At 41.8% G+C, this 26,398-nt stretch overlaps 2 protein-coding genes across 2 annotated transcripts in view; one reads left to right on the top strand and one right to left on the bottom strand.

The window, feature by feature from the left end:
• Positions 1 to 10,205: 10,205 nt before the first annotated feature.
• Positions 10,206 to 15,240, top strand: SRP14 (signal recognition particle 14). Its single transcript, XM_056851654.1, has 5 exons — positions 10,206 to 10,256; positions 11,403 to 11,475; positions 13,618 to 13,730; positions 14,071 to 14,103; positions 15,022 to 15,240. Exons 1-5 carry the CDS (start codon positions 10,233 to 10,235, stop codon positions 15,109 to 15,111), a joined length of 333 nt encoding a protein of 110 aa, XP_056707632.1. The 5' UTR covers positions 10,206 to 10,232; the 3' UTR covers positions 15,112 to 15,240.
• An 849-nt stretch (positions 15,241 to 16,089) lies between these two features.
• Positions 16,090 to 26,398, bottom strand: part of EIF2AK4 (eukaryotic translation initiation factor 2 alpha kinase 4) — a 47,728-nt gene continuing 37,419 nt past the window's right edge. The window contains exons 29-39 of the mRNA XM_056851869.1: positions 25,941 to 26,075; positions 25,759 to 25,845; positions 24,773 to 24,901; positions 21,945 to 22,031; positions 21,201 to 21,313; positions 19,762 to 19,820; positions 19,352 to 19,449; positions 18,172 to 18,240; positions 17,739 to 17,783; positions 17,432 to 17,550; positions 16,090 to 16,280 (exon numbers count right to left, since the gene is read on the bottom strand). Coding sequence (XP_056707847.1) covers positions 16,226 to 16,280; positions 17,432 to 17,550; positions 17,739 to 17,783; positions 18,172 to 18,240; positions 19,352 to 19,449; positions 19,762 to 19,820; positions 21,201 to 21,313; positions 21,945 to 22,031; positions 24,773 to 24,901; positions 25,759 to 25,845; positions 25,941 to 26,075 — 996 coding nt within the window. The 3' untranslated portion in view covers positions 16,090 to 16,225. The remainder of the gene's footprint in view (positions 16,281 to 17,431; positions 17,551 to 17,738; positions 17,784 to 18,171; positions 18,241 to 19,351; positions 19,450 to 19,761; positions 19,821 to 21,200; positions 21,314 to 21,944; positions 22,032 to 24,772; positions 24,902 to 25,758; positions 25,846 to 25,940; positions 26,076 to 26,398) is intronic.

The following is a 26,398-nucleotide window of genomic DNA, read 5'->3' as shown; positions in this document are numbered from 1 at the left end:
AGTGCTCTGTGTGCCTTGGTTTTCTTCAGTCTGCTCTTAAATTGTGACCAGATGTTTGGTACATTTAACTTCAACACCAAAACAGGAAGATGTTTCAAACAGAAAAGGTCGGGATCAAAGAAAATGTAGGAAAATGGTATGTGTAATTCAGTCAACAAGGCATGATAAAATTCATCCTTTGATATGAAAAGAACAGAGATTATTTCACAGGCAATAGTTTTCATATTTGGCATGCCAAGGAGCACAGATTAAATATATGACAGCTAGAAAAAGAGTGAATAGGGCCAGGGTTTTAAGGATATCTCCCTGGGAGTAAGCCTCATTGAAGAGCATGCAACTTATTTCTGGGTAGATCTGTTTAGGCTTGCTTCCTAGATTACCTATTTTAAGGGGGGGAGACGTCCAGGGAACTGCTGATCAATGAACATGGATATCTGTATCAAGTAAGTCATTAACAGTGCAATTCTAAGCAACACCCTTCTAAGGCCATTGACTTCAATAGGTATACACGGGAGTAACTCTGTTTAGGATTACATTGTGGAAGAAACAACGGAGCAATCTATTAGCAAGAGCCGAAGTGCAAAATGATATGTTTAGAGGACAGATTTTATTTTTAGTCATATCTCACCTTTCCTCCATGGATCTTGGGGTACCATGAACCAAAACATCACTCAACAATAGCTCTGGATTTGCTTCAATACCAAAGCATCACTTACAATCACACAGAACCTGGAAAAAAATTGCTCCAAGCAAGAAAATCCCGAAGCCCACACACATTTTCTTCTTTTGATCCATACCAGCAAAACAGTGACCATGATTTGCAATTTTCCTCAAGTAAAACATTTTATAAAAGATGGATTGAACCAAATATCACTATAACTAATAGTAAACAGGCCAGCCCCTCTGCAGATGATGAAAACAGCAAAACCAGGCAAGGTAGTGGTCTTTACTTACTTGGAAGTCTTCCTAGGTATGCAAGAAAAACCACTGTAAATTAACAAAAACAATTTCAGATTTATGGGTTGATTAATACTGAAATTGCTCCTGAAAGGACAGAATGTTGAGGGCAGTTTTGAATAGGGTTGCCAACCTCCAGGTGGTGGGTGGAGATCCCCTGCTATTACAACTAATCTCCAGGCAATAGAGATCAGTTCCCTTGGAGAAAATGGCTGCTGTGGCAATTGGACTCTATGGCATTAAAGTCCCTTCCCTCTCCAAACCCCACCCTCCACAGACTCCACCCTCAAAATCTCCAGGTATTTCTCAACACAGAGCTGGCAATCCTAGTTGGGAGTGTCATTTAAAGTTAAAAAAAGAAAAGTAGGGAGACAAATCAGCCTGTTCAAGCCCCCTGGAGAGTTTAGAAAATCCCAAAGGGAGAATTTTTGATTTGTTTTATTGCTTTGTGCATGATTGCATTGTTTAATTTTGTAAGCCTCCCTGAGTCGCAGTCAAAAAAGCAGACTATTAATGAAATAAGTAACTAAAAATTGTGACAGGAGGCAGTGAAGCTCCAAATGCCGTTTCAAGATGAAAGCCTGGGGCACAGTTGGTTCATTAGTTGGCGGAAGCAACACTGATAACTGTTTTCATTTTTTTACAAGAAGCTAAAGGAAGGGAAAAGCACAAATAGAGCACAGTACACACTGTGTTCTTTGGAAGTACATGTGAAGGAACAGGTTATATGCAAAGCTGTTGTCTGTAAACCAGAGCCTGGAAAATGGCTCTGCATAGAGTCCTCCTGGGCATGGCCATTGACCTAAAACCAGACTTGGATGTAAGTTATGATGTCCTTGACATGAACCTGTTTCTTCTATTGTCTCCTTGTTGGGATGGGTTTACAATGGATTTGGAGAGCACTTGGAATATTGATATTTTCTGTAGCCTCACAATAGAATAATAATATAACATAGTCTCAATTTTTGATAGGTGTTCTTTAAAACACAATACCGTTTTGTGGAATATTGCACTTACAGGCTTTGTTTTGTTCCAATTTTTGTAGCTTTAGATTCTAATGATTTAATTGACAGTGGTCAGGTTACCTAATGCCATTAAGTGGTGATCGTTCACTTCTTCTGTAGATCAGGTGTTGAAGAAAAGCCCTTCAAAGCCCATCTGCCCAGCATCCTGTTTATGTACCTGCCTTCTAAATATTTGAAGACATGATCAGCAATAGCTGGTTGGCTGCTGCTGAAAAAAACTTGGAGTGAAGGTATCAAACAACCTCCATTCCTATACTGTTTTTAGCAATACCTGTTTTTTCTTCCCAGATAGTTCCAGCATCATATGACAAACACAGAACTATTTGTGTCTGCATACCTTTAATTTTGAATTGGCTTCATCTACAAAATGAATCAGCATACACTTGTGATGATGCGGGAGGAGGAAGAACTCTATCACTCAATCAAGGAAAACTTGAGAGTAGGGGAAAGGGTTGCTGAAAGACAGCTCCCCCACCCCCGAGAAAGGAATAAGGTACTTCGTATGCTGCCACTTTTAACCATGCAGAGTGAATGTGGAAACAACTTGTTCCTGAGACAAACCCTGGAGTATGAGTTGCATGAGCTCTTACAAAAAAAGCCTATAGAAAAAAGTTAACCCTTGCATTGTCCAAGGGTACCTTTGCTGAACGTTTCAGAGTGAAGGAAACCCTCAGTAAGTATATGGTTCAGTTAAAATGAAAAAGTTTGTTTGGGTGATAAAAGCAGGATAAAACAAATGGGGATTCTAAATGAGGACGCTGGATTAGATATCAAAGTAATAATAATGCAAATTCCACAAAAGGCAAAATTTAAAAAGACAACTTACATCACACCTGACTTGGACTTCCCTAAATTAGGAACTTGTGCTTTCTAGCATAGGGCCAGGGTACTTAAAAGACCCCCTCCTCCCATATTATTCAGCTTGCTAGTTAAATCCTCTTTGAAAGCCCTGCTCTGTTGTGGGGTGTCTGTTTTGGGGAGGGGAAGGGAAGGTGATTGTAAGCTGGTTTGATTCTTCCTTAAGTGGTAGAGAAAGTTGGCACTTCTCCTCCTCCTCCTCCTCTCTGTGTCATCAACTGCAGAGGTGAGGCAAGTGGTAGCCAGAAACCAGACTTTGGGTGATGACCCCTGGTCTTTGGAATGCCCTCCTACTTGAGGCTTGCTGGGTGCCAGGCTAAAACATTTCTCTTTATCCAGGCTTTTAGTTATTACATTTTTATACCGCAACCTCTTCTGTATAGTCTCAGAGTGGTTTACAGTAAAACTTTCCACAATAACATTAAATAAAACACATCTAAACATTAAAATAGTACCAGTTAGTAAAATACAATTAGAATAAAAGATTCATAAAACATCAACAAATATAAATAGACAAATTCCCAGAGAGTAAGCCCATCAACCATTACCAGGTACAGGAAGTGGGCAGTTGCACAAAATTTAACCAAAGGACTCATGGAATATAGAGGTTTTAAACGCCCTGCGGAATGCAGGAAAATCTTGCAGAGCGTAGGCCTCATCAGGAAGCTGGTTTAGGATTGCCAGGTCCCTCTTTGCCACCAGTGGGAGGTTTTTGGGGCAGAGCCTGAGAAGGGCAGGGTTTGGGGAGGGGAAGGACTTCAATGCCATATAGGCTTGCCAGGCCGTGTAGCTCCACCGGCAAGAGCTTTCCGGGGCTGTGGCTGCGGCATGCGATGCGCGTGCACGCTTGGCACAATGCGCCTACATCACTTCCAGGTTTACCCGGAAGCAACGTGGACACTGTAGTGATCTTGGCCAAAACTCTATGGTGTCCATATGGTTTCCATAGAGTTTTATCCGAGATTGCCAGAGCGTCCGTGTGCACGCAGTGCCTGCTGGCCATCAGCTGGCCGGCGGGCAGCCCGGTGGATTGGCGGGATTTTACCCGCCACCACCGGGCACTTGGCAACCCTAATGCCATAGAGTCCAATTGCCAAAGCGGCCATTTTCTCCAGGTGAACTGATCTCTATCGGCTGGAGGCCAGTTGAAATAGCAGGAGATCTCTAGCAGTACCTGGAAGTTGGCAAGCCTAAGTTGGTTCCAAAGGGCAGGAGCAACAACCAATGAAGGCCCTGGCCCTGGTGGAAGATAAGTGGACAACCTGGAGGCCAGGCACCTGCAAGAAGGACTGAGTCACTGACCGTAGGGGGTGGGTGGGGAGGGTAAACTGGGAAAGGCTGTTCCACAGATATGAAGGCCCCAGACCATTAAGGGCTTTGTAGATTAAAACCGACACCTTGAATTGGCACCGGAAACTAACTGGGAGCCAGTGCAGCTGCTGCAGACCCGGACAAATAGGAGGCCAACTGACGGGCTTAGTGCAGATGGTAAAAGGCAATCTTCACCACCATGGACACATGCTTGTCCAGGGCAAGGGAAGAGTCAAGTTAAAGCTCTTTACAGCATCCACTGCAGTCAGTTGGACCCTGTCATCATGGGCTGTTGGGCATAGGTATGCTGAGAACTTGTTTAAACTCACTTGATTACATATAAAGAGAGCTGCTGATCAGATCGCCTCAATGTTCCTGTCCAGAGTTTAGTCTTATGAGCAGCACTGTGTCAACCAGCTTTGTGCCTGCACAATATCCTCTTGGTAACAGGAGCTTGTGATTGCTTTTGCCCAGTTCAAGAACTAAATCATCTCATTTACTGAAGAAGAGGTGTTATCTCAGGGTTATGGTCACTTGGGTCATCAATAGGGTTGCCAGGTCCCTCTTCGCTATCGGCGGGAGATTTGGGAGGCGGAGCCTGAGGAGGGCGGGGTTTGGGAGGGGAGGGACTTCAATGCCATAGAGTTCAATGGCAGAAGCGGCCATTTTCTCCAGGTGAACTGATCTCTGTCAGCTGGAGATCAGTTGAATTAGCAGGAGATCTTCTGCTGTTACCTGGCAGTTGGCAACCCTAGTCATCAAATTGATGGACTTGTGTAAGCACAAAATCATTTACATTCCATCCCTCTTTATATATGTGCAGTTGGACATATCTTTTAAATGACCGACATTGGCTTGCCTGTATTGCTTGTTCTTTGCACCTTTGCAGCCAGTGACATCTATTAGTGATGTGATTACAAGAAACGGTTTCACTATTAACTGGGTTCATGGGCAGAAGACACCAAGGGTGCACAGACATGAAGTAGTACGTTTTTGAAAAGCTCACGTTGATTCCCCTCCCCATTTTACTATTTGCATTTTAAAAATTGGAGGTAGCAGAAGCAAACAGGTGGCATTTGGTAGCTGCAAGAAAGTCTAAATGTGCAAGAAACACAAAAATTAATTTGGATACATTTGAACAGCTCACCAAACAATCAGCTCCCTGCTCACAGCAGGTGAGCAGGACATGAGCCAAATTAGTGGGTGTTCGAACAGCTTGATGTGTGCGGCAATCGCTGCAGTGCTTCATTTTCTGTGTCTTTAAACACATGAATAAGGAACTTACTCTGTTTATAGTTTCCAAATGATTTCACACATAGTTTTTACTCAGTGAATTCTCCTATGGAATTTTGACTTTATCTTGGATCTAACTTTTACAGTAACTTCCAAAAAAACTGTGCGAAATTGTACAATCTCTCAGCTTCCAGCTCTGGCATCTACCCAATTCACAAAATTTTTGAAACAGGATTACCACTATTTTTGTCTGTCAAGGCATTTAACACTTTCATAATAAGCAGACACTTTGTAAGTGAACCTTTCAGGGAGATGGGGGGGGGGAGGTGGGTGGTGGCAATCTTTGTTGCTGTGTGATGATGTCACTTCCAGCGTGACCCAGAAGGGCTGGCATCGCACTGGGGTAATGCTCTAGCTCTCAACCCCAAAACTCTCTGGAGTTTCTGGGCAAGGGCTCAAGCGTCAACCTGGTGCGATGCCGGCAGTTCTGGGATTACCCCCCTCCCCATTTTATCAGCCTGCTTCTGCCCACTGACCAGATAAGTGATGGCAGGCATCAGCAACAATTACCAGGAGTTTGCCCACCATTAGTGGGCACCTGGTAAGCCTAAGCTTTTCCCATCCAGTGTACACATGCCAGGAAAAGCTTTACCTGATATATTTCCAGTTGTCACACAGCCATTAAAGGCAGAAAATAAAAGGATAACATTTCCACTGTGAACCCAACAGATAGGTCCTTCATTTGGAAATCTCAGTATTCGGTTACTTTTAAAAGAAGCCAGTAATAGTGGAACTGATTTAAAACTGAGATGGCCTCTGCTTGATTTTATACCCCACATGTGATGAATCAAATTAATAGATTTCCACAATGGAAATGTATTTGATGAAGTGAGCTTTGACTGGAAAGTTTTGTTGGTCTTTAAAGTGCTACTGAACTCAAATTTGGTTCTCCTACTACAGGCTAACATAGCCACTCATCTGAAACTATCACAGTGGAATGGAAATATGATCTTTAGGTACACCACACACATACTAACCCATATTTTAATGTCGTAGCATAACACAATGGAATGGATCTGTAAAATACCGCCTTACCATTCCAAAGTTACTAGTGGCATATTGTATGCGCCCTATAGGAAAGCCAAACTATAAGTTTCAATCTCAGAGAAATACACCTTTCTGCTTTTACTAAGAGGTGCTCTTGTTGAGACAACTTCAAAGACGATGGCTGCTTATTATTATTTCCCCAATGACAGTGTTGTACTAAGTAGACAACTCGTATTACCACAAAAGTCCAGTTATGTTTGAAAAGGAATACTTCGGCAACAGCTGTTCACTTTTGTTTCTTTGTGTAGTCACAGCGCCTCCTACAGTTACATCAGCAAATTGCAAGCAGATTTCTCATCAAGGATCAGTGTCGGAAAGCAGCAGGCTGGCACCTGCCTCAGCTTATCTCATGTTACCATATCTGAAAACATGTCAAAGCATTGTTGAGGGTATATCAACTACATCCATCAACTACAGCGCTTCCAAGTGGGTCTGGTATTTCAGAGGGCTGACCGAGAACCACTCATGTGTTACTCAAGAGTGTGATGGCAGGCTCTGCCTCACATGCTTGCTCATTCTGCAGGTATAATGGATGTGCACAGGGCTCTCTCCTCATGACTGAGAGTCCTGTTTTTTCAGCCTTCACTGATATAGGAAGAACCCATGCACATTCTATACCCCATTTTAAAAGTACAAATTGTATGGATCACCCTAACCAAAAGAGATTACGTGACTGTTGTACATAGGATCTATGCTTCTGTTCCAATGAATGCGCTAGGTAAAGGTAAAGGTCCCCTGTGCAAGCACTGGGTCATTCCTGACCCATGGGGTGACGTCCCAACGTTTACTAGGCAGACTTTGTTTATGGGGTGGTTTGCCCAGTCATCCCCAGTCATCTTCCCTTTACCCCCAGCAAGTTGGGTACTCATTTTACTGATCTCGGAAGGATGGAAGGCTGAGTCAACCTTGAGCTGGCTACCTGAACCCAACTTCCATCGGGATCGAACTCAGGTTGTGAGCAGAGTTGGACTGCAGTACTGCAGTTTACCACTCTGCGCCACGGGGCTCTTAATGAATGCACTAAGTTGCACACACACACACACATATATATATACCCTTGCCAGGTTATGGTATCAGGCAAGGAAGTGGCTATGGCAAGTGGCCTGCATTCTAATTAGATAGTTGCTCATTCTTTCGGATTGGGAGCAATTCCAGTGTACTACATAGTAAGCAAATCTCATTGTACTAGTGAGACTTACATCTGAGTAAATGTCCTTATGATTGCTTGCCACATCATTATCCCATTTGTCTGACAATGTAGGTGTAGGTCTAAGAACAACCCTGATTTGAGGACCAAACTAGGCATGATGGCATCCTGGGTCTGACCTAGGGTTGCCAACTTCCAGGTACTAGCTGGAGATCTCCTGCTGATAGAGATCAGTTCACCTAGAGAAAATGGCTGGTTTGGCAATTGGACTATGGCACTGAAGTCCCTCCCCTCTCCAAACCCTGCCCTCCTCAGCCTCCGCCCCCCAAATATCCAGGTATTTCCCAATCCAAAGCTGGCAACCCTAACCATATACCTTATGTGTGTACCTCTACCAACCATGCATCTGATAAAGTAGCCCACAAAGCTCATGCCATTAGTCTTACAAGTGCCATGCATGCTATTGTAAAAATACACAGGAGTCTTGTGGCACCTTAGAGACTTCACTTTATTTCAGCTTCAGCTTTCATGGGATAGACCTCACATGATCAAATGCATAGCGTATACTCATTTTGCAAACACTAATGGGAAAAGGGGAAGTTGTAGGATAGATACCTGTTGTAAATTCGTTATTCTCAGGTGTGAGTCTTTGAAACGATCTGGGACAGGCGCTGTTTTTACAGGCAGTGGAATAGGAGATAACTGAGAGGTTCCAGTTGCTCATGGGGTACAGATAAAGCACAGTCCAATCTAAGCAGTATTACATCCATTCAGAATGGTGAAGCCAAGTAGGACAAATATAGGTGCAAACTTAATTAAAGTACAGGATGAAAAATAATATGTAAAATGCAAATCTAATCAAGTAAAGTACAAAGCACACACATCTGAAAACACATGAAGTCCTAGGGTTGCCAGCGGAAGGTTGGGAAATACCTGGAAATTTTGGGGGTGGAACCTGGGAAGGGCGGGATTTGGAGAGGGGAGGTACCTCAGCAGGGTATAATGCCATACAGTCCAGCCACCAAAGCAGCAATTTTCTCCAGGGGAACTGATCTGAATCACCTGGGGACCAGTTGTAATAGCAGGAGATTCCCAGGTGCCACCTGGAAGTTGGCAACCATATGAATCAGACCTTTAGTCTCTCAAGGTCACCATTGACTACTCAGACTGGTAGCAGCCCTCCGAGTCCAGTCTCAGGCAGAGGTCTTTCAGTGAAGTCCATTTAACTGGAGATACTGAGGGTTGAACCTGGGACCTTCTGCATGCCAAGTATTTAACACTGAGGCAAGGTTCATCCTAAATACGGATTTTTCAAGGCAAGAGATGCTCAGAGGTGGTATCCCACTGCCTGCTTCTGCAGAGCAACCCTGCGTTTCCTTGGTGGTCTCCTATCCAAGTACTAACCGGGGCGACCCTGCTTAGCTTCTGAGATCTGACAACATTGGGCTAGCCTGGGCCATCCAGGTCAGGGCAAAATAAAAATCTGTCTTTTAAAAACCCCAAATTACTTGATATATAACCACTCTTACATAATGACACCGAATGCTTGAATAGATTAGCTACTGTCAAAATTGTCAAAGCCGAAGCCCATCTCTCCAGCATGGGAACTGGTTTGCAATTTTTCTACCAGATATACGCCCCCATCTTTCTCCTCTTACTGGGATGTCCAGATGCAAAAAAGAGGCTGAGGCTCTCCTTTTAATACTTTCAACCAAGAGGGAAATTTGGCAGGCACAAGCTTGTCAAGCAGGGTGTGAGAAATTGCACCAGCCAGCATCATCTCCTCCACAACTATTACAGGAAATGAACCTACAGCACTCTGCAAATACTGTCCATGTCTCCCAATTATCCTCTCATATCTTTCTACTCTTCTTCACCACCCCCCAAATAAAAGGGGGAAAAAAAGAGGCTTCTTGCAACCTTAGATGTTGTGTTCTAGGAGTTCCTGGTTGAAACTTAGATTCTGAGGCATGTGGGGGCCCAAATCAGACCAGCACTAGGATCTATGGGAAGAAGGGGGTTAACCCTTCCTTACATAAAGTGTCCATGGAGCAACTTGCACATCATCCATCAGCACATATACATTTCCCCAACAGGACAAATCGGGGCTTCTGGGGCTGATTCGGGAAGATGGTGCCGGAGGGAGGTTGTCTCCTTGTCCCAGACGCTACGAATCCCATGTCTGAAAAGCTAAGTTTCATCTGGGAACATCCAGGGCATGTCTGTCTGATGGGCGCTAGGCTCAACAAAACTAATTGTAATGCGGAAGTCCTCTGCCCGAGGCCCTGGGCAGCCGCAGTCTATCGGTCTCACTCGCTATAAGGCAGCGCTCGCACGAGTCAAAAAAGCGTTTCTGCTGGCAGTTCAGCGCCACGAGCCCTAAGGAATTGGCTGCAGCGTCTCTTGGAGCCCTGAGGGGGCAGCAACGAGTCACCAGACGACATCCGGGTTCCTCCATCACCTCACCTCCTGCAGCCTAGTCTATGGTGCTTCACCGTATTTCCGTTTCCGGGCCGGTTGCCGCCGCTGGGGAGTCTGAGTCGGCGCTCACAGCTGCTACGTGCTGGTCGAATACAGGGGACGAAGGAGGCGCGATGGTGCTGCTGGAGAGTGAACAGGTGCCGTCGCCGCTTCCTCATCCCCCTCCCCTCCACTGGGTGGGTGGGTGGGTGGGCGGAGAGTGGCCCAGTTGGCACTGCAGGCAGCGCCCCGTCAGTCTCGGCGATGCGCCTCTGGGCCGGCAGCTCCTCGCTTAACGCTTGGGCTGCGAGTAGCAGCAAAGTAGAACAGAAACCCAGTGGCGCCTTGAAGGGTAGCAGTATTTTATTCCACGGAGCTTCTGGTTTTATTTTGCTACAGTACGCTAACACAGCTACCCCTCGGAATTTCTTTTGAAAGGTAGCCCCTCCTCAGTGTCGAACCCGTGTGTGTGTGTGTGTGTGTGTGTGTGTGTGTGTGTGTGTGTGTGTGGCGGTGGGGAGGGCGCCGCTTTGCAGAATGCACTCCCTAATCTAGCTCGTTCTCCGTCACCCTTTCTTGGACGAAATCTGACTTGGAAACCCAAGACGGTGGGTGATTCACGCTTGATTTTGAGAAAAGGGATGCTGGTGCTGAATCATACCATTATACCATTTTCTCGATTAAGTTACATGGATGAGAGAAATGCTCTCTGCAGCTGCTTAGAAGTGTTTTCATCTTTTTGTTTAACGAGATCCGGGATTGAGCCTTGCCACACATTAAACCCTTTTCTCTGTGCAGCAGAGGAAGTGGAAAACAGGATAGTTGAAAATGCTGGAATGAATTTTAAGGTTGGCGTTGGGGGAAATCGCCTTCTTTGAGTTTTGACTGTTGGGTACTGAGTTAACGTGTTACTTTAAGTTGTTAAAACACTTAAGAATTGGAGGCAGTTGGAGAAATGTTAAATTTTCTGACGACTTTTTAATTGGCATAAAGGTTTCCTAGTTTGTATTCCTCCTTTATGGCGTCTTAATGTAAAATGGTATTAAATAGCGATACCTTTGAAGATTATCACGTTTAAATTTGGCAGTTGTTATGTTACCAAAAGAGAGTGATGCTTAAAGTTATTTAACTTTGTACCAGTGTGTAATTTAATATTTTGAGCAAGGGAAAGTGGTAAAAGAGACTCTATTGTTTTGAGTCACCCTGAAGCTAGACTACACTGTTAGCAGTAATTGGACAAGAACTCTTTAAAACTTGGGTGTTTTTTTTCTTTTGACAATCTTAATGTTTTTTTTTCCTTGTAGTTCTTGACAGAGCTAACAAGGCTTTTTCAAAAATGCAGGACTACAGGGAGTGTTTATATAACGCTAAAGAAATGTAAGTATTATATTGACTATTGACGTTGCTGGGAATATTACACATGTCAATACTTGTGCCTTGCATAATTTTATCTTTATTCCTAAGTGACAGAAACCATGAAGCATTTAATATTGGTTGTATGTTTTCTTAAAATAATAATGATACAAGTTACTGCTTGTCTTCATTTAACCCAGTGGTTCTCAACCTTCCTAATGCCGCAACCCTTTAATACAGTTCCTCATGTTGTGGTGACCCCCAACCATAAAATTATTTTCGTTGCTACTTCATACCTGTAATTTTGCTACTGTTATGAATCGTAATGTAAATATCTGATATGCAGGATGTATTTTCATCACATAGGGAGACATTTTAGATGTTACGTTAGGTTTGCCTAAGGCAGCTAATTGTGCTCGTGAACATTCAGCAATTCAGGGGAACCATATGCTCCGCCTGGGATCATTGGAGAAGCCAATACAGTAAATAAAAACAAAATACACCAGTAGGAAAGAAACACCCAACCCCAATTCGTTCACAATCAAAATCTCCCTGCCCTTGAAAGGAGTGAGCCGTGAAGAAGGTGAACTGTGACTCACGAAAGCCCATATACCCTGCCAGAAATGTTGTTAGTCTTTAAGGTGCTAGATTCTTGCTCTTTTCTACTGCTACAGACAGACTAAGACCCATCCCGATCTATCTCCTTGGAAGTTTTGCAAATGCACAAAGCTGCCTTCTACTGAATCAGATCCTCAGTATTTTCCACTGAGACTGGAAGCTGCTCTCCAGGGTCCTAGGTCAAGGCCTTTCACATCACCAAAATTCTGATCCTTTAACCCAGTTTCTATCATGCACATGCTTATTTCTCTTGCCCTGCCCTTTCCTGTTTCACACAAACTCCATCTTACAACCTTTTCTTTCCCTTGCACAGTGCTTTTTCTGGGGGGAAAAGACAATCCACATTTCTCTTGTGTTGTCTGCCCAATCCTAAAACCCAGGTCAGAGAACAAAGGATAGAAAAGATCTTCAGTAGTCAGAACACAGTAAATGATAAGTCTCACCTCTCCATTAGCTTTGCTTTACTCTCAAGACAGGCCAAATAAAAGTTTAGGCCATTTCAGAAAAAATCATGGGTATGAACAGACTTTGGGTAGGAAGTGCTGAAAATGTTCAGAAAGAGTTTAAGGAGGCAGAGGGGTTTTTTAGGGCTAGACTTGAGAGGTCTTTTGTATCATTCTCCCCTTATTTTAGGCAAAATGGGGCAGGGTAAGCTATATTTTATTTGCGCTGTGCTTGAATCATAACTGGGGCAAATGAGTTTTATACAGAAGTGTGTACACATTTGCTTCATTTTCTTCTATTGTGCAGAAAGATGTTTGCTTCTGAACCAGATATTTAAGGCTGCATTTGCAGGACTGGGATATAAGAATATGTTCAGTATTTAATGAATAGCCATGCATGGACATGATTCACATGTAATGACATTGCTTTAAGTCAAGTTTTGGGGCTCCACTTACTAATGTGATCCCCTCCTTCAAGCCTAGATTAGAAACTATTTAATCTCTTCTATGGCAAATATAAATATATATATTCTGCGAAATAGCTGTTCCTACTCATCGATTGTTATGGTTTCATTCAAGTTTTCCATCCATTTAATTTGGCATGACTTTACTTGTACGTCTTCCGTGTCATATGTCACCAAGAGCTTATAGATTTTACCTAGTATGTGTTGAGATGCTTTACTTATCAACTGCTCAAATTCTGTTTTTGGCTTCAATGCTCCCCTAGTTATGCAGTCTTCTGGTAGTCTTTAAGGTGCTATTGGATTTTTGCTCTTTTCTAATGTGGTTCAAATGTAAACATAGAAATAATTTTGGCATCTCAGGAAGGGGGTAGCACATGCCTGGGGATTCCCCAGGCTTGTTTCTGTAATGATAAGCTTGCAGAAATGCACCTTTAAACTGTTTAAGCTAGACACATTGCAACCTAATGTTCTAAACTGACTTATTCCTCTAATTTAGAATTCTGTGAGAGAATCTCTAATACAGAGTAAAACTCAAAAGCCCTTGAAGTGCAAACCTACAGTTCAGCTTTTTCTTGCCATCCTTGGACCTTATACAGTAGTCTTTGCTAGCCAGTATTTTGCATGATTTTGTTTTAATATAGATGATGGTAGGACGAGACCTATCCCACGAAAGGGCCATGTGGAGGGTTTTGAGCCTGTGGATAACAAATGCCTTCTCAGAGCAACAGATGGGAAGAAAAAGATAAGTACAGTGGTAAGTAGAATAAGGTCAGCAGTAAGTAGAATCCTAAGGTCAAAAAGGAAGATATTCTATAGAGTGGATAAGGGGCTATATAGCTGTGTTCGTGTCCCACATTAGACATTAAGGGGTGGATCCTATGGAACTTCCTGTTGAGGATTTTTGTTTTTGCTCTGGTTCAAGGGCTGTCTTGTGGCAGCAAACAGTGCTATTAGTGAACAGAGTTCTGGAGACACTAACGCAGTAAATTCAGCTGAAAGTAGCAATTGGTGGCATTAATGGGTCTTGTTGAATATATAAACAGACACTTAATTTCACTGTAAGATTATTTAACGTTTGACTTAATTCCTTATAGGTGAGCTCAAAGGAAGTAAACAAATTCCAGATGGTAAGTTTATACCTGGTATTTCCTTTCCTAAACATTTTATGAGTTAACTTTATAAAGTAAACTCTATTGGCAATGCAACACTTATGTGCCACTTTGATGGACAGGGCCAAGTCCCATCCCCTTTTAGTCTATTGGTGTGGTAGAGAGAAACAAATAGCCCATCAGGGCCCTTGGTGGGAGAGGGGGTGGAAAGAAAAAGGGAGTTATGTCACTTGGGAGTTCTTTAGGCAGGGTAGGGATTCTTAACTCATAGTTGCTTCAGGTGGAGGTGGACTGGGTTAGTGTAGTGACCTGGAATAGCACCTGCTAGTTTAAAGCTCACAGGCATAGTCTTTGTGATAAATAGGGGAAAGATATGGAGCAGGCTGACATTTGTGGGTTCAGCTACATTAGTCTGTCAAGTAAATGTTATTTGTGTGTAGTTGGTTGTGAATGTCCACAACTAACCTTCTCATCACAGAAAGATAAAATCTGTTCTCCTCCTTGGTATTTAGGGGGGGTGGACAAGGTTATAATCAGGCTTCACCAAGGGCAGGTGGAGAGGGTACCTCAGGTCCCCTATCAATACCTGAGTGTCTACTTTTAAGAGCACCAAGTACTTTGCAAGCTAATATAGAAATGCTTCTCTGGCTTCTCTGTACATGGATCTTTTGGTTTGTGTGTCCAGGAAGTGTGTGGTGTGAATGGTAGCCCACAAGTATTCCTAAAAATTGTACATACTTCCATCAAAACACAGTGGCACTGAAAGGGCCTTTTCAGACCAAAAATGTATTTGTGCCGCCATGCCTCATAGTAATTTCTACATATGGTGGTCGCATTTAAGCATACTAGCACTGTAGAAATGAGACTATTCAAGACCCTCTGTAGAAATTGTGTATCAATGACATTTGAATGTGTTAATGTTTATCTTGGTTACAGGCCTATTCCAATTTGCTCAGAGCTAACATGGATGGCTTAAAGAAGAAAGACAAGAAAAGCAAAAATAAGAAAAGCAAAGCAACACAATGATGAAGCAAAGGTTTGTTGCTACAGTGGACCCAAATACTAGCTCTACAAGTTTATTCTTCATATCACTATGTATGTTTTGATGTCACTTCCACCTGTTAACTGGAATTTAAGCATTTGGGCTGTGGTAGGCAGAACATTTTATATATATATATACACATACACACACATACAGCCATTATTAACTGCTGATTAGTTTTGTACTTGTGCTGTTCTGGCAGAGGGTGGTGATTGGGGAACTACACTTTTAAGAATTGGTTCAGAAATAAATACTTGGAAATGCTCTTATACAGAAATGTACCATATCTTCTTCCAACAACTTGAGACCCTTATACTGTATTAGGTCTGATGCAGAAAGATGGCACAGCTGTTAGAAACTAACTTGTATATTTAGGGCCAAGCCTAATTGAAAATAACATTGCTTTTTGTGAAACTTAAATTCTACTTCCTACTTAGCATTTGGGAACTTTGAACACTGTTTTACAGCTCATTCCTGAGCCTTGCAGCAGCCGGGGATGGCGTGGTCGAGGCACTACCGCAAGGCTAAAAAAGGTCTTTGACAACAAAATTGAAAATGGGGAAAATAATCCCATTGAAAACAGCAAAGCTGCTGCTGGAGGAGCTTAGGAAGCTGACTATAGTCAGCTCTGCCTCTAGGAATGCCCCCCGCCAATGCCACATTTCTTTTCCGGGATTTAGGTTCTGGAGAGTCTGCGGCGTCCAGGTGCCAACAGAACTGCCCCCACTACACTTTCAGCCCAATACTCAGGAATGGGCTGTAAGTGTACCGATCTGTAGTATCTCCCAGTATTTGTATTAGACTGAGAAGATGGCTTCAGTTTAGGAAGGAACAGCACACGCAAGCATCAAAACAGCACTTTATAAAAATGGCTTCTGTACAATACATTACCAGAAAGATTTACAGGTTCAAATAATACATAAGGAAAGAGTTAAACAGATGAGCTCAATACTCAAAAGGCCATAACTGTCCCATTTGTATTTTTATAACAATTTAGGATTTATCTTAAGTATAAATAGTTCTTCACAGTAACGTATGATGTATTTGGTTCCATGTTGTAATACTCTGCTTCTGATCTTACTGATATAACACTTGTGACTAAAACAGAATTTTGTAGTAGTCATCTCTGTAACTGTACAGGATAAGAGGCACTCTGGAAAGGAGAAATGAGGTAGAACATTCAAATTACTTTAAGCATTTAGAAAACTTGATTACTTTGTCTCTTATTACAAGGGAACTTAGTTTGCACATATTTTAGCAACTGACAGACTCTGCACTCCTTTACTAATAATAGATTAATTGTCTACATGGAGTACTCACAAATGAGTGGCATTTATTTGCTTCACTTATAACCACTCCTCCTTACTGACACTCAAAGTGGACTACAAAATGTTTACAAAATTCAATAAGACCTCATCCAATAAACAGTGCAAACAAAAAAACCCTAAGATATAACATATCATAAGGCAAAAAGTGGATTACAAAGGCAGAAGTTAAAAAGCAGTTAAAAAGGTTATCTGTACAATCAACATTGCAATAGACTATGATCTAGTCCCTTATAAAAAGCATACTCACAAGCTGTTCCATTATACTGCAGTTATCCCCTTTTATGAAATGCCCCCCTGAACATCTCTAGTTAGTACATTCTGCAAAATGGTAGAAGTGTGGGAACCTGTCTGATGTCAGGCCATTTCACAAGGTGGAAGCCACAGAGGAAGTACACGTACAGGCAGGTGTCAGTCTTACAGTTGCAAGGTAGCAACCTCAGAAGGACTTTGCTCAGATGACCGACGTTAATGTCACAGAGCAGGAGACAGTCCTGCAGGAATGTAGGTCGAAGGCCATAAAGGGCTCTGTAGGCAATGACAAGTACCTTGAACTAAACATAGCAACTGATCAGTAACCAATGGAGTGACTGCAGAATGGGTGAGACACGCATATTCTGCGGTGTTCTGTACCCACTAGAGTTTCAGAGTTGACTTCAAGGGCAGACCCATGTAGAATACATTAAAATAGCCTTACTGAAGTCAAAATGTACCTTCTTTGTCAGCAGTGAGGTGAAGGCTGATCATGTTTCCAGACTGTAGAGTCTCTCATAAGTATCAGTTCGGAACTGTGTTCCAAATGGCAACCTAGTGGCACGCCTTGAATTGTGGATGCTGTGTATAGTCAGACCCTAGATTGTTTTCTGGTGACACAGGGCCATACCTACACATTTCTTATGTATGGACTGCTGTTCCTAAAAGCAACAGACTATTTGTGATGTTCAATAGCAGATTATTTATTATGCATACACGTTCCTACCTCTTTTCGATTTTGATATTGTAGATTTCATCACATACAGATTTTAAATATCTTTGCTTTGGCAATCGTGACATTAGTTGCTTCACAGTCATATAAAAGGTTTGTTCATCTGCATCACACTAAAAAGGAAACAATTATTAAAGCAACTATTTTATTTCAGAGGTAAAGATGGGACTGAGGCTAATGCTTCTGTTTTAAGTGCCGAGAAGATCAGCTTGATTTTTGGGATTTCTAATCTGGGATTGTTACAATAGAGAACCTGAAGACAGACAGTTTAAAAAACTAGACTTAGAAATTCATTGTTTACCTCTAAGGATAAGAAGTGTATTATAGTTTCTTTTGGCAGATCTACCTGCAAAAGAAAAGAAAAACATTAAATTATATCTAAAATTTGGGATATGTTTGGGAGGCAAGTTCCATCTGTACCTTAAGTTAATCTCTTTTAAAATTTGGTACTCGGAAACGATGCTACTTAGAACATCAGGAAGCATTAGGCTCCTAAGTGGCCATCAAGCAATTAGTTCCTCAGGCCTTCCTTTGTTTTCTGCTTAAAACTTACACTAGGCCAGCTGCCATACACTTAACTGGAAAACTGAGCTCATTATAGTCTCTTGCGATAATAAAGTGTCAGGAGTACTAGTACCTCCATCAGTACCATCCCTGAGGACAGCTGCCAGTTTTGTATCTCAGCACTTTTTAAACTTGTGATGACCAAGAGCCTTTAGAACAAAGCGACTTACTGCTAAAATTTCAACTTCACTTGCTTTCTGCTGCAGGGTAGCAATGCAGGTCTGGAGTCTGGTTTGAACCTGAAAAATTATGTTTGGATTCATCAAGAAATCAGCATATACAAACTGGAAGTTTACTTTTGAAGTAAAGTGAAATTAAGTGATCATATTAAAAGTTATGCTCTCAACTCACACTTTTATTGAGCTGTTTCATGCAACAAACAGAAGGGCCTTTTTCACAATCCACTGTCCAAGATCATACATGAAGACTAGCTGTGCAAATATTTTTCTGCATGTACACTTGAGTGTCTAACCTTCATGATAGACATTGTTTTTTTGTTCCATTAAATACTATTCTTGTAGGATCTGAAAAGCATATAATTGCTAATAAGGCCACACCAAACCCCCCCAAATGCTATTTTGTGAAAGAAATGTCCAAATATTGTTGAATAGAGAACACCCAATGTGTGCTCTAGCTGTTCCACACAGAAAATATTTCAAAGGTTAAATTGATATGTGTGTATTACAGACAAAGAAGCTGTCAGTAGTACAGCATTTGTTTTGCATACAGAAGGTCTGTGATTAAATGCTTGGAATCACCAGTAAAGTCTCTTGAGTGGCAAGTGCTGGGAAAGACTTTTCTGGGAGAGATTCTGGGCAAAGTAGAGAAAACTGAGGATGAATGAATAGTCTGACTTAGCATTAGGTTAGCTTCCTATGATCTTCTTACCAAGACATAAAGGAGTTGTGTCTCCAACCCACAGCTTTCCTATCTGTTTTGCCAAAAAGAGATATAGTGTGTCTCATCTACCCTTGTACAAATTTCATTATAGCAGAGCACTGACACGCATTAGTTATTTTCCATTAAATGTCCCTTAGTGGCTTTGCCTACACTATTTCTAGATGATAGTGAAAATCCACATCATGAAACAGTGAGAGCTCTACAGAAGAACAGTGTGTTGGAAGGGAAAGTATGAGGAATGTATGGACATGGAAGAAATCTAAGAAACTTGGTGTAACGTTTACTGTGTAATCCTAAATGCAATGCTGAAAACCCCACTGAAACTCAATGCAGTTACTGCAGGTTATCCTATTGGTCTTTCTCCTCTGGGACATATGAGCTACATGTGTCGAGAGTGCAGAATCAAAAGGGAACAGCAAAAGAGATAGAGGGACGTTACGCCTGCAGTACCTGAATTTCACAACGCCGCCTGGCACTTGCAGACAACTTCTCTGGCGGAACAATACAGATGTTTGGTATCACTGCAGTTCCATGTGGTTCAAACACACCTAAGGCCCAAAAAAATTAGCATTAATTTTTTTCTTTGGTGAATGCGCACACACACACACACACACAATACAGTAACATTTACAAAAAAAACCTGTTTGCACTATGCCACTACCTCAAACAATTGCTGGTTTCTTAAAAGCTAAAGACATATATAGAAAACAGGTGAAGTTACCAAAATTGAATTTCCCATTGAAAAATTTATAAAGTGAAAACAAATATTTTCAGCATGAAGTTTAACGATGTCTTTTATGGTTAGAAGCTCTGTAGTTAACAGAATTGGATTATTGTATATTATAACATGCTTTACATACCAGAGGTATTCGAGAATGATCCCTTTGGATTCTGTACTGGCAAATTATCTGAGGTTTCTCTAAAATAAAAGACAAACAAATAGGTCACTCTAAAGATTAGAAAGTACCGCACTCTGTTCTTCAGCATTTCATAAAAATGGGACAGGAATCAAAACATCCTGGAGCCTTACAAGTGCCTGATATCAGGGCAGAATGAAATCAAGTTTAGCTGTAACAGATTTAACAGTTTATCTATGCAAAGTATGTATTAATAGTATAAAGGTATAATAAATCAAGAGTTGGTAAGTGACTATATCAGCATACACAGTTCAGTACTTACACATATTTTTAAATATGCAGCTATTAAACCAATTTCTTAGCAGAATCCACCTGTAACTTTGCCTGTGCAAAGAGCTTCACCACAGCATGTCAGGCAGGGAGAATTAATGCCTGGGATTACTAACCTCTGGATACACTTCCAACTAGTGGGTTTTCAGCCATGTCATTTTAAAAAATTCAGTGCATTACAGGAGTGTGCTCATAAGTTGACAAGAGAAATGTAGCTGCTTCGAAGGCACCTCAAAATCAGCTCCTGTGGCAGCTTTTACCACGGGATGAATTTATCTGGATGAGCTAGAAGAATGCATGGAGCACAACAGCCTTTCTGCCTGCACACTGCAACTTTCTCACCTCCTTACCCTCCTGTTGCAGCCCCTAATACTCCCCCAAATGTTGTTCCTGGGTCAGGAGTGTTTGGGGCTGCAGTGGCAGAGGGAAGGTGAAAGTGTTGTATTCCACAGTTGGAAACCCTTCTCACAGGAAATGTTTTGTTGGCTTCAAGTTTCCCAACTTTAAAAAATTGAGTTTTGGGTTTTTTTTTTTGCATTTTAAAAAATACTTTCAGTCCATGAGTTGAAGAGTTGTACTGCATTTGTTTTTCCTTCTTTGTCTAAATTATGTTCTCTGCTTTTTTTGAATCCCTAGTGGGGCTTGTCAGATCTCAGAAGCTAAGGGTTGTCTCCCATCCAAATATGAACCAGGGACCACTAAGGAAGTCCAAGGGTCATGAGGTGGAGGCAGGCAATGGCAAACCACCTCTGAACATTTCTTGCCTTGAAAACCCCACCAGGGTCAAGTCAGCTGTGACTTAATGGCAAAAAAGGGGGAGGAAGTGGGTTATAAATACCTAAATAAATGAGAATTTTATAGAGATAGTACATCCAGATATTTTCCCCAAGCAAAACAATTTTAATTTAGGGTGCATAGATAGCAGTCAAACCAGGTGACCTCAACTTGCATATGAATTAAACGCACTTAAGAAGACACTTTAGAGACGGGAGCCAAGAATAATGGGAAAATCTTTTACTTAAACTGTTCAGAGAAGGATTTTGCTTCAAACTTAAATTTCCAACAAAATGTTAGTCATGACCCCTCCCTCCCGGTAATTGCATCACTGCTACCTGTTACTTCTTTCATCACAGACTTTGGTTCTCAGTTTTTGGGCCACATGATCTACTAGATCAGTCTCCAAAATCCTTTTCTCTGTCTGCCTTTCCTTTTCAAACGATTTCACCTACAAAACATTGCAATTAACATTTGAAGATCTACTTGTAAATCTAAAATTAGTAATTATAGTTGAAGAAAAGTACAACACAAAGTAGAAGATATTATTCCCTTTTTTCAAGGTAACTTTCAGATGCATTGATAGGATCATTATTGCAACAGATCTTTGCTCAGGAAGTGCATCTTCCCTGCAGCCCAAAATGTCTCCCAAATACTGGTTCTGGGAGAAAAGAAACCTTCAACAACAGCATGGGGGGGATCAGAGGTATGCAGCAGGAAGAAGGAATTAGTTGGGGGAAAAAACCCAAATTCTCTGTGGGATCCAAGCCTATGATTTCCTCTGTGTAGGTAATGAATGAGAAGGGGGGAGAGAGAGAGAGAATTGTCTGCCACCAATTTTTTAAAAAAAGGGGAGGATGAAGAAGAAAATCCAACCTGCAAAAACAAGAAAAAATACCTAGAGATTCAGAAAGCAGCCAGGCTATGGGAGGCAGTCTCACTGTTCTCCAGGCCTTTTAAATATAAAAACTAGATCAAGTTTTAATTAGGGGAAGAACGCTGAGGTAACTGAGAGTGTGTTGGGCACATAAGAAAGTATAGGTGGAATAAACACATTAAAGAAGCAGGGCCCAACACTTTACCTTTACATAGTTTCCTTCCTTATCAGAGATAAGAGCTACATAGGTGATCCCAGAACATCGACAATATTCTTGTAATTCTTCTAGGGGCTGAAAAAGGATTTCGGAAACAAAACAGAATAGAAAACTTAGTATTGCACAACTGAATCTTTTCCCCAGAGGGACTGGAAAGCCAACTATATATCCCAGTCTGAGAATGTGTATTCTCTGCTACAGTGAGGGAAAAAAGTATTTAATCCCCTGCTGAATTTGCCAGTTTGCCCTCTGCCGAAGAAATGACCAGTCCATAATTTTAATGGTAGGTCTATTGTAGCTGTGAGAGACAGAATAACAGGAAAAACCCCAGAAACCCAGAAGACAAAAGTCAGAGATTGATGTGCATTATAATGAGTGAAATAAGTATTTGATCCCATATCAACCAGCCAGATTTGATCCCCTATCAACCAGCCAGAAGTCAGGCTACCTGGTATCTTCACTGTATGTAACGAGCTGAGATTAGAAGCACCTGCTGTAAGGGAGAGGTCTTACCTGTAATCCCAGCTCGTTACAGTACCTGTACCTGTAAAAGACACCTGTCGACAGAAGCAGTCAATCCATCAGATTCCAAACTAGCCACCATGACCAAGACCAAAGAGCTGTCCAAGGATGTCAGGGACAAGATAGTAGACCTGCACAAGGCTGGACTGGGCTACAAGACTATTGCCAAGCAGCTTGGTGAGAAGGTGACAACAGTTGGTGCAATAATTCGCAAATAGAAGAAACACAAAATAACTGTCAACCTCCCTCGGTCTGGGGCTCCATGCAAGATCTCATCTTGTGGAGTTGCAATGATCATGAGAACGGTGATGAAGCAGCCCAGAACTACACGGGGGGAACTTGTCAATGATCTCAGGGCAGCTGGGACCATAGTCACCATGAAAACAGTTGGTAACACACTACTCCGTGACGGACTGAGATTTTGCAGAGCCCGCAAGGTCCCCTTGCTCAAGACAGCACATGTACAGGCCCGTCTGCAGTTTGCCAATGCACATCTGAATGACCCAGAGAACTGGGTGAAAGTGTTGTAGTCAGATGAGACCAAAATCGAGCTCTTTGCCATCAACTCAACTCGCTGTGTTTGGAGGAGGAATGCTGCCTACGACCCCAAGAACACCATCCCCACCGTCAAAAATGGAGGGGGACATATTATGTTTTGGGGGTGTTTTTCTGCTAAGGGGACAGGACACCTTCACCGCATCAAAGTGACATTGGACGGGACATAACATCAAATCATGGGTGAGCACCTCCTTCCCTCAGCCAGGGCATTGAAAATGGGTCAAGGATGGGTATTCCAGCATGACAATGACCCAAAACACACGGCCAAGGCAACAAAGGAGTGGCTCAAGAAGAAGCACATTAAGGTCCTGGAGTGGCCTAGCCAGTCTCCAGACCTTAATCCCATCGAAAATCTGTGGAGGGAGCTGAAGGTTCGAGTAGCTACACATCAGCCTCGAAATCTTACTGATTTGGAGAGGATCTGCAAAGAGGAGTGGGACAAAATACCTCCTGAGATGTGTGCAAACCTAGTGGCCACCTACAAGAAACATCTGACCTCTAATTGCCAACAAGGGTTTTGCCACCAAGTACTAAGTCATCTTTTGCAAAGGGATCAAACACTTATTTCACTCATTATAATGCACATCAATCTCTGACTTTTGTCTTCTGGGTTTCTGGGGTTTTTCCTGTTATTCTGTCTCTCATAGCTACAATAGACCTACCATTAAAATTATGGACTGGTCATTTCTTCGTCAGAGGGCAAACGGGCAAATTCAGCAGGGGATCAAATAATTTTTCCCCTCATTGTAGGTTAAAATATAAGAGCAGCACTCATGCAGGCAGCACCACATCTTTTCAAACTTCAAAACATGGCTTTTGTATAGGCAGAGAAAGGGAGAAATTTAAGAAAAAAATTAATGGTGGTGTTTGCATTGAAGCAGATATTGCACCCCTCCTGCAAGTTCTTTCAAGGGAACCAGAAACATCTGGACAATGCCCATGCCTTGGGTAGACTGTGCTAGGGAATGTGAAAAAGGGTTTGGAGCTTTCTCCCAGGATGATGCTGTGAGTGGGGGAGGGGTGGGAAGCAACGAGAAGGGTGGGGGAAGCAGGGGCTAACAAATGAGAAGCAGTAACTGGAGCTGAAAAAGATGGCAGTGTCAGGAAGGCCTATTGGAAGGGAATAGGTCCCCTTCCTCTGCAAGTAATCATGAGTCCTTGACTTGTATAAGTGTGTTCTTTCTATGCCCAATTTGTTACAGTAGCAAGAGTTATATCAATATGTTTCTGTCCTCAAGGTATGGTTGCGTTGCTGCCAGCCCCATTATCTCCAAAATGCAGCAAGGCTCCTCACTTAGTGGAAGGGAATCCTGTGATCCAATCCATACTTTCTCCTATGTGCTACAGAATGACAGTGAGGTTTCCAAAAGAAAGGTGAATGTTCCACAATATCCCCTAGGCTTGTTGACACGGTCTCTATAATGCCACTGTTTTCAACAGCTGGCTGACTAGTGGAATGTTTGGCACTGCCCCCAAAAAAAAATTCTGGCCATTTTCTGGCATATGGGCATAATCTGTGATTAGAAATTGCCTGAGAGAGAAAATCCAAACGGCATATCCACTGATGATTTATAACCATGTACAATATAAGTTACTGCTCTTTATAATGGTCCCCCCCATTATAAAAGCTGCTGTCTGAAACAGGCTGCTTTACCCTATCAAACTGCAAGACCTGTGTCTGTCTGTAGTTCTTAACCTGTGCTCAAGACCAATGTACAACTGAAAACAAAACTTACCTGTGACCAATCATACATTATTTCAGCAGCAATTCCTGCAGCCCAGAACTTCTGGACAATACTGATGGCTCTTGCCTTTGCAACCTGGCCAATACCAACAACTAATAATTCACAGGAGCTCACTGTAATCTGAGAAGAAAGAAAGAAAGAAAGAAAGAAAGAAAGAAAGAAAGAAAGAAAGAAAGAAAGAGAAAGAGAGAAAGAGAGAAAGAGAGAAAGAAAGAGAGAAAGAAAGAAAGAAAGAAAGAAAGAAAGAATATACGGATTCAATTAAGAATTGCCTCTACAGAATCTGAACTTATTTAAGCACAGAATAGTCAATTTTACTCTAGTGGGGATAAGGGATACTTTGCTTCTCAACACGGTTCGTATCACTGTAAGGATTGAGTGCAAGGACAAAAACACTTCATACTGCATGAAAGTTCTGTACAGAAGGTCAGTTCGGGGGGAAAACAAAGATCCAAAATTGCAATTTGGAGGAGGCAATTCAGATTTGTCTCAGCTTTTCTTATTTTCTAGATTTCTGTTTTATGCAGTAGGAAGATGATATTGCTCGGATCCAGAGAACTTGAACAAAAGTCCACTTACTGAATAGATCTTTGCCACCTTCGCCTACGTGCTCTGCCTGCCTCACTCCTGAAAACCTGATCCTGAGAGTTAGGAAACCATTGTGAATGGCGTTGGGATGCCATGCAGGCAGGGAACTGCAATAGGAAGGGGAAACTGACAAAAATCTATTCCTCCTCCTCCATTCAGGTGGTATAAGTACTCTTCTGCTCTGGTGTGTGAGCATTTTGGATTCAACCCCCCCCCCCACATTACTGAGGACTCCTATCACAATGTTGAAAATAGGTATTACCAGATCTGAAGAGTATTCACTATAGTTACATGTAATTTAGACCATTTGAGGGCAAGATTTACTCCCACTAATATGTGCTGTCCTTGGCTATGTGTATCATTTAAGAAATGTAGAAACACAAACGTACAGGTTCTTCCATATTCAAAACCGCAGAACTTATTTTATCTATAGCTATGCTGACTCCAACTGCTTGTGGTCCTCTGAATTGTGGAATCTAAGGAAACAAAAAACTCAGTTACTCCGAAGTAGTATTTATGAACACACCACCCTTTTAATATTTCAAAAGGTATAAATTAACAAAACACTCACCAGATGATCATATCTACCTCCAGCAGCAAGAATCTCAGTAACTATCCTTTGTCTGCGTTTAATATATGCAATAAACTGAAATACAATGCCGTTGTGCAACTGCATTTTATAAACCAATCCCAAGTTTATAGACACCTGTAAGATAACATGCCTATTTTATTCTTTTAGCCACAAGGCGGAACAGCAAAACAAAAACGAACAAAAAATCCCACACCCAGTTTATACACATAGAAATGGGACAAAAACCCAAAATTGACAAGCATCAAAGTTACTAAAATAAAATTATATTTACAAGTTAAAAGGTACAATATTAAAATGTTCATTTTTGACAGAATTTTTTTGTAGTTCGTGATATTCATTACAATAAAACATGCTATCATGACCTTTCAAAATAAGTCTCTTTTGGTGAGGCAAATTCCCTAAATTTTATGCTTAGTCAAAAGGTAGAATAAATTCCA

Source organism: Euleptes europaea, chromosome 6 (assembly GCF_029931775.1).
Source record: "Euleptes europaea isolate rEulEur1 chromosome 6, rEulEur1.hap1, whole genome shotgun sequence".
In the NCBI taxonomy this organism is placed as follows: domain Eukaryota; kingdom Metazoa; phylum Chordata; class Lepidosauria; order Squamata; family Sphaerodactylidae; genus Euleptes; species Euleptes europaea.
Note: the sequence above shows the minus strand (reverse complement) of the source record. Positions and strands in the feature narration are given on the sequence as shown.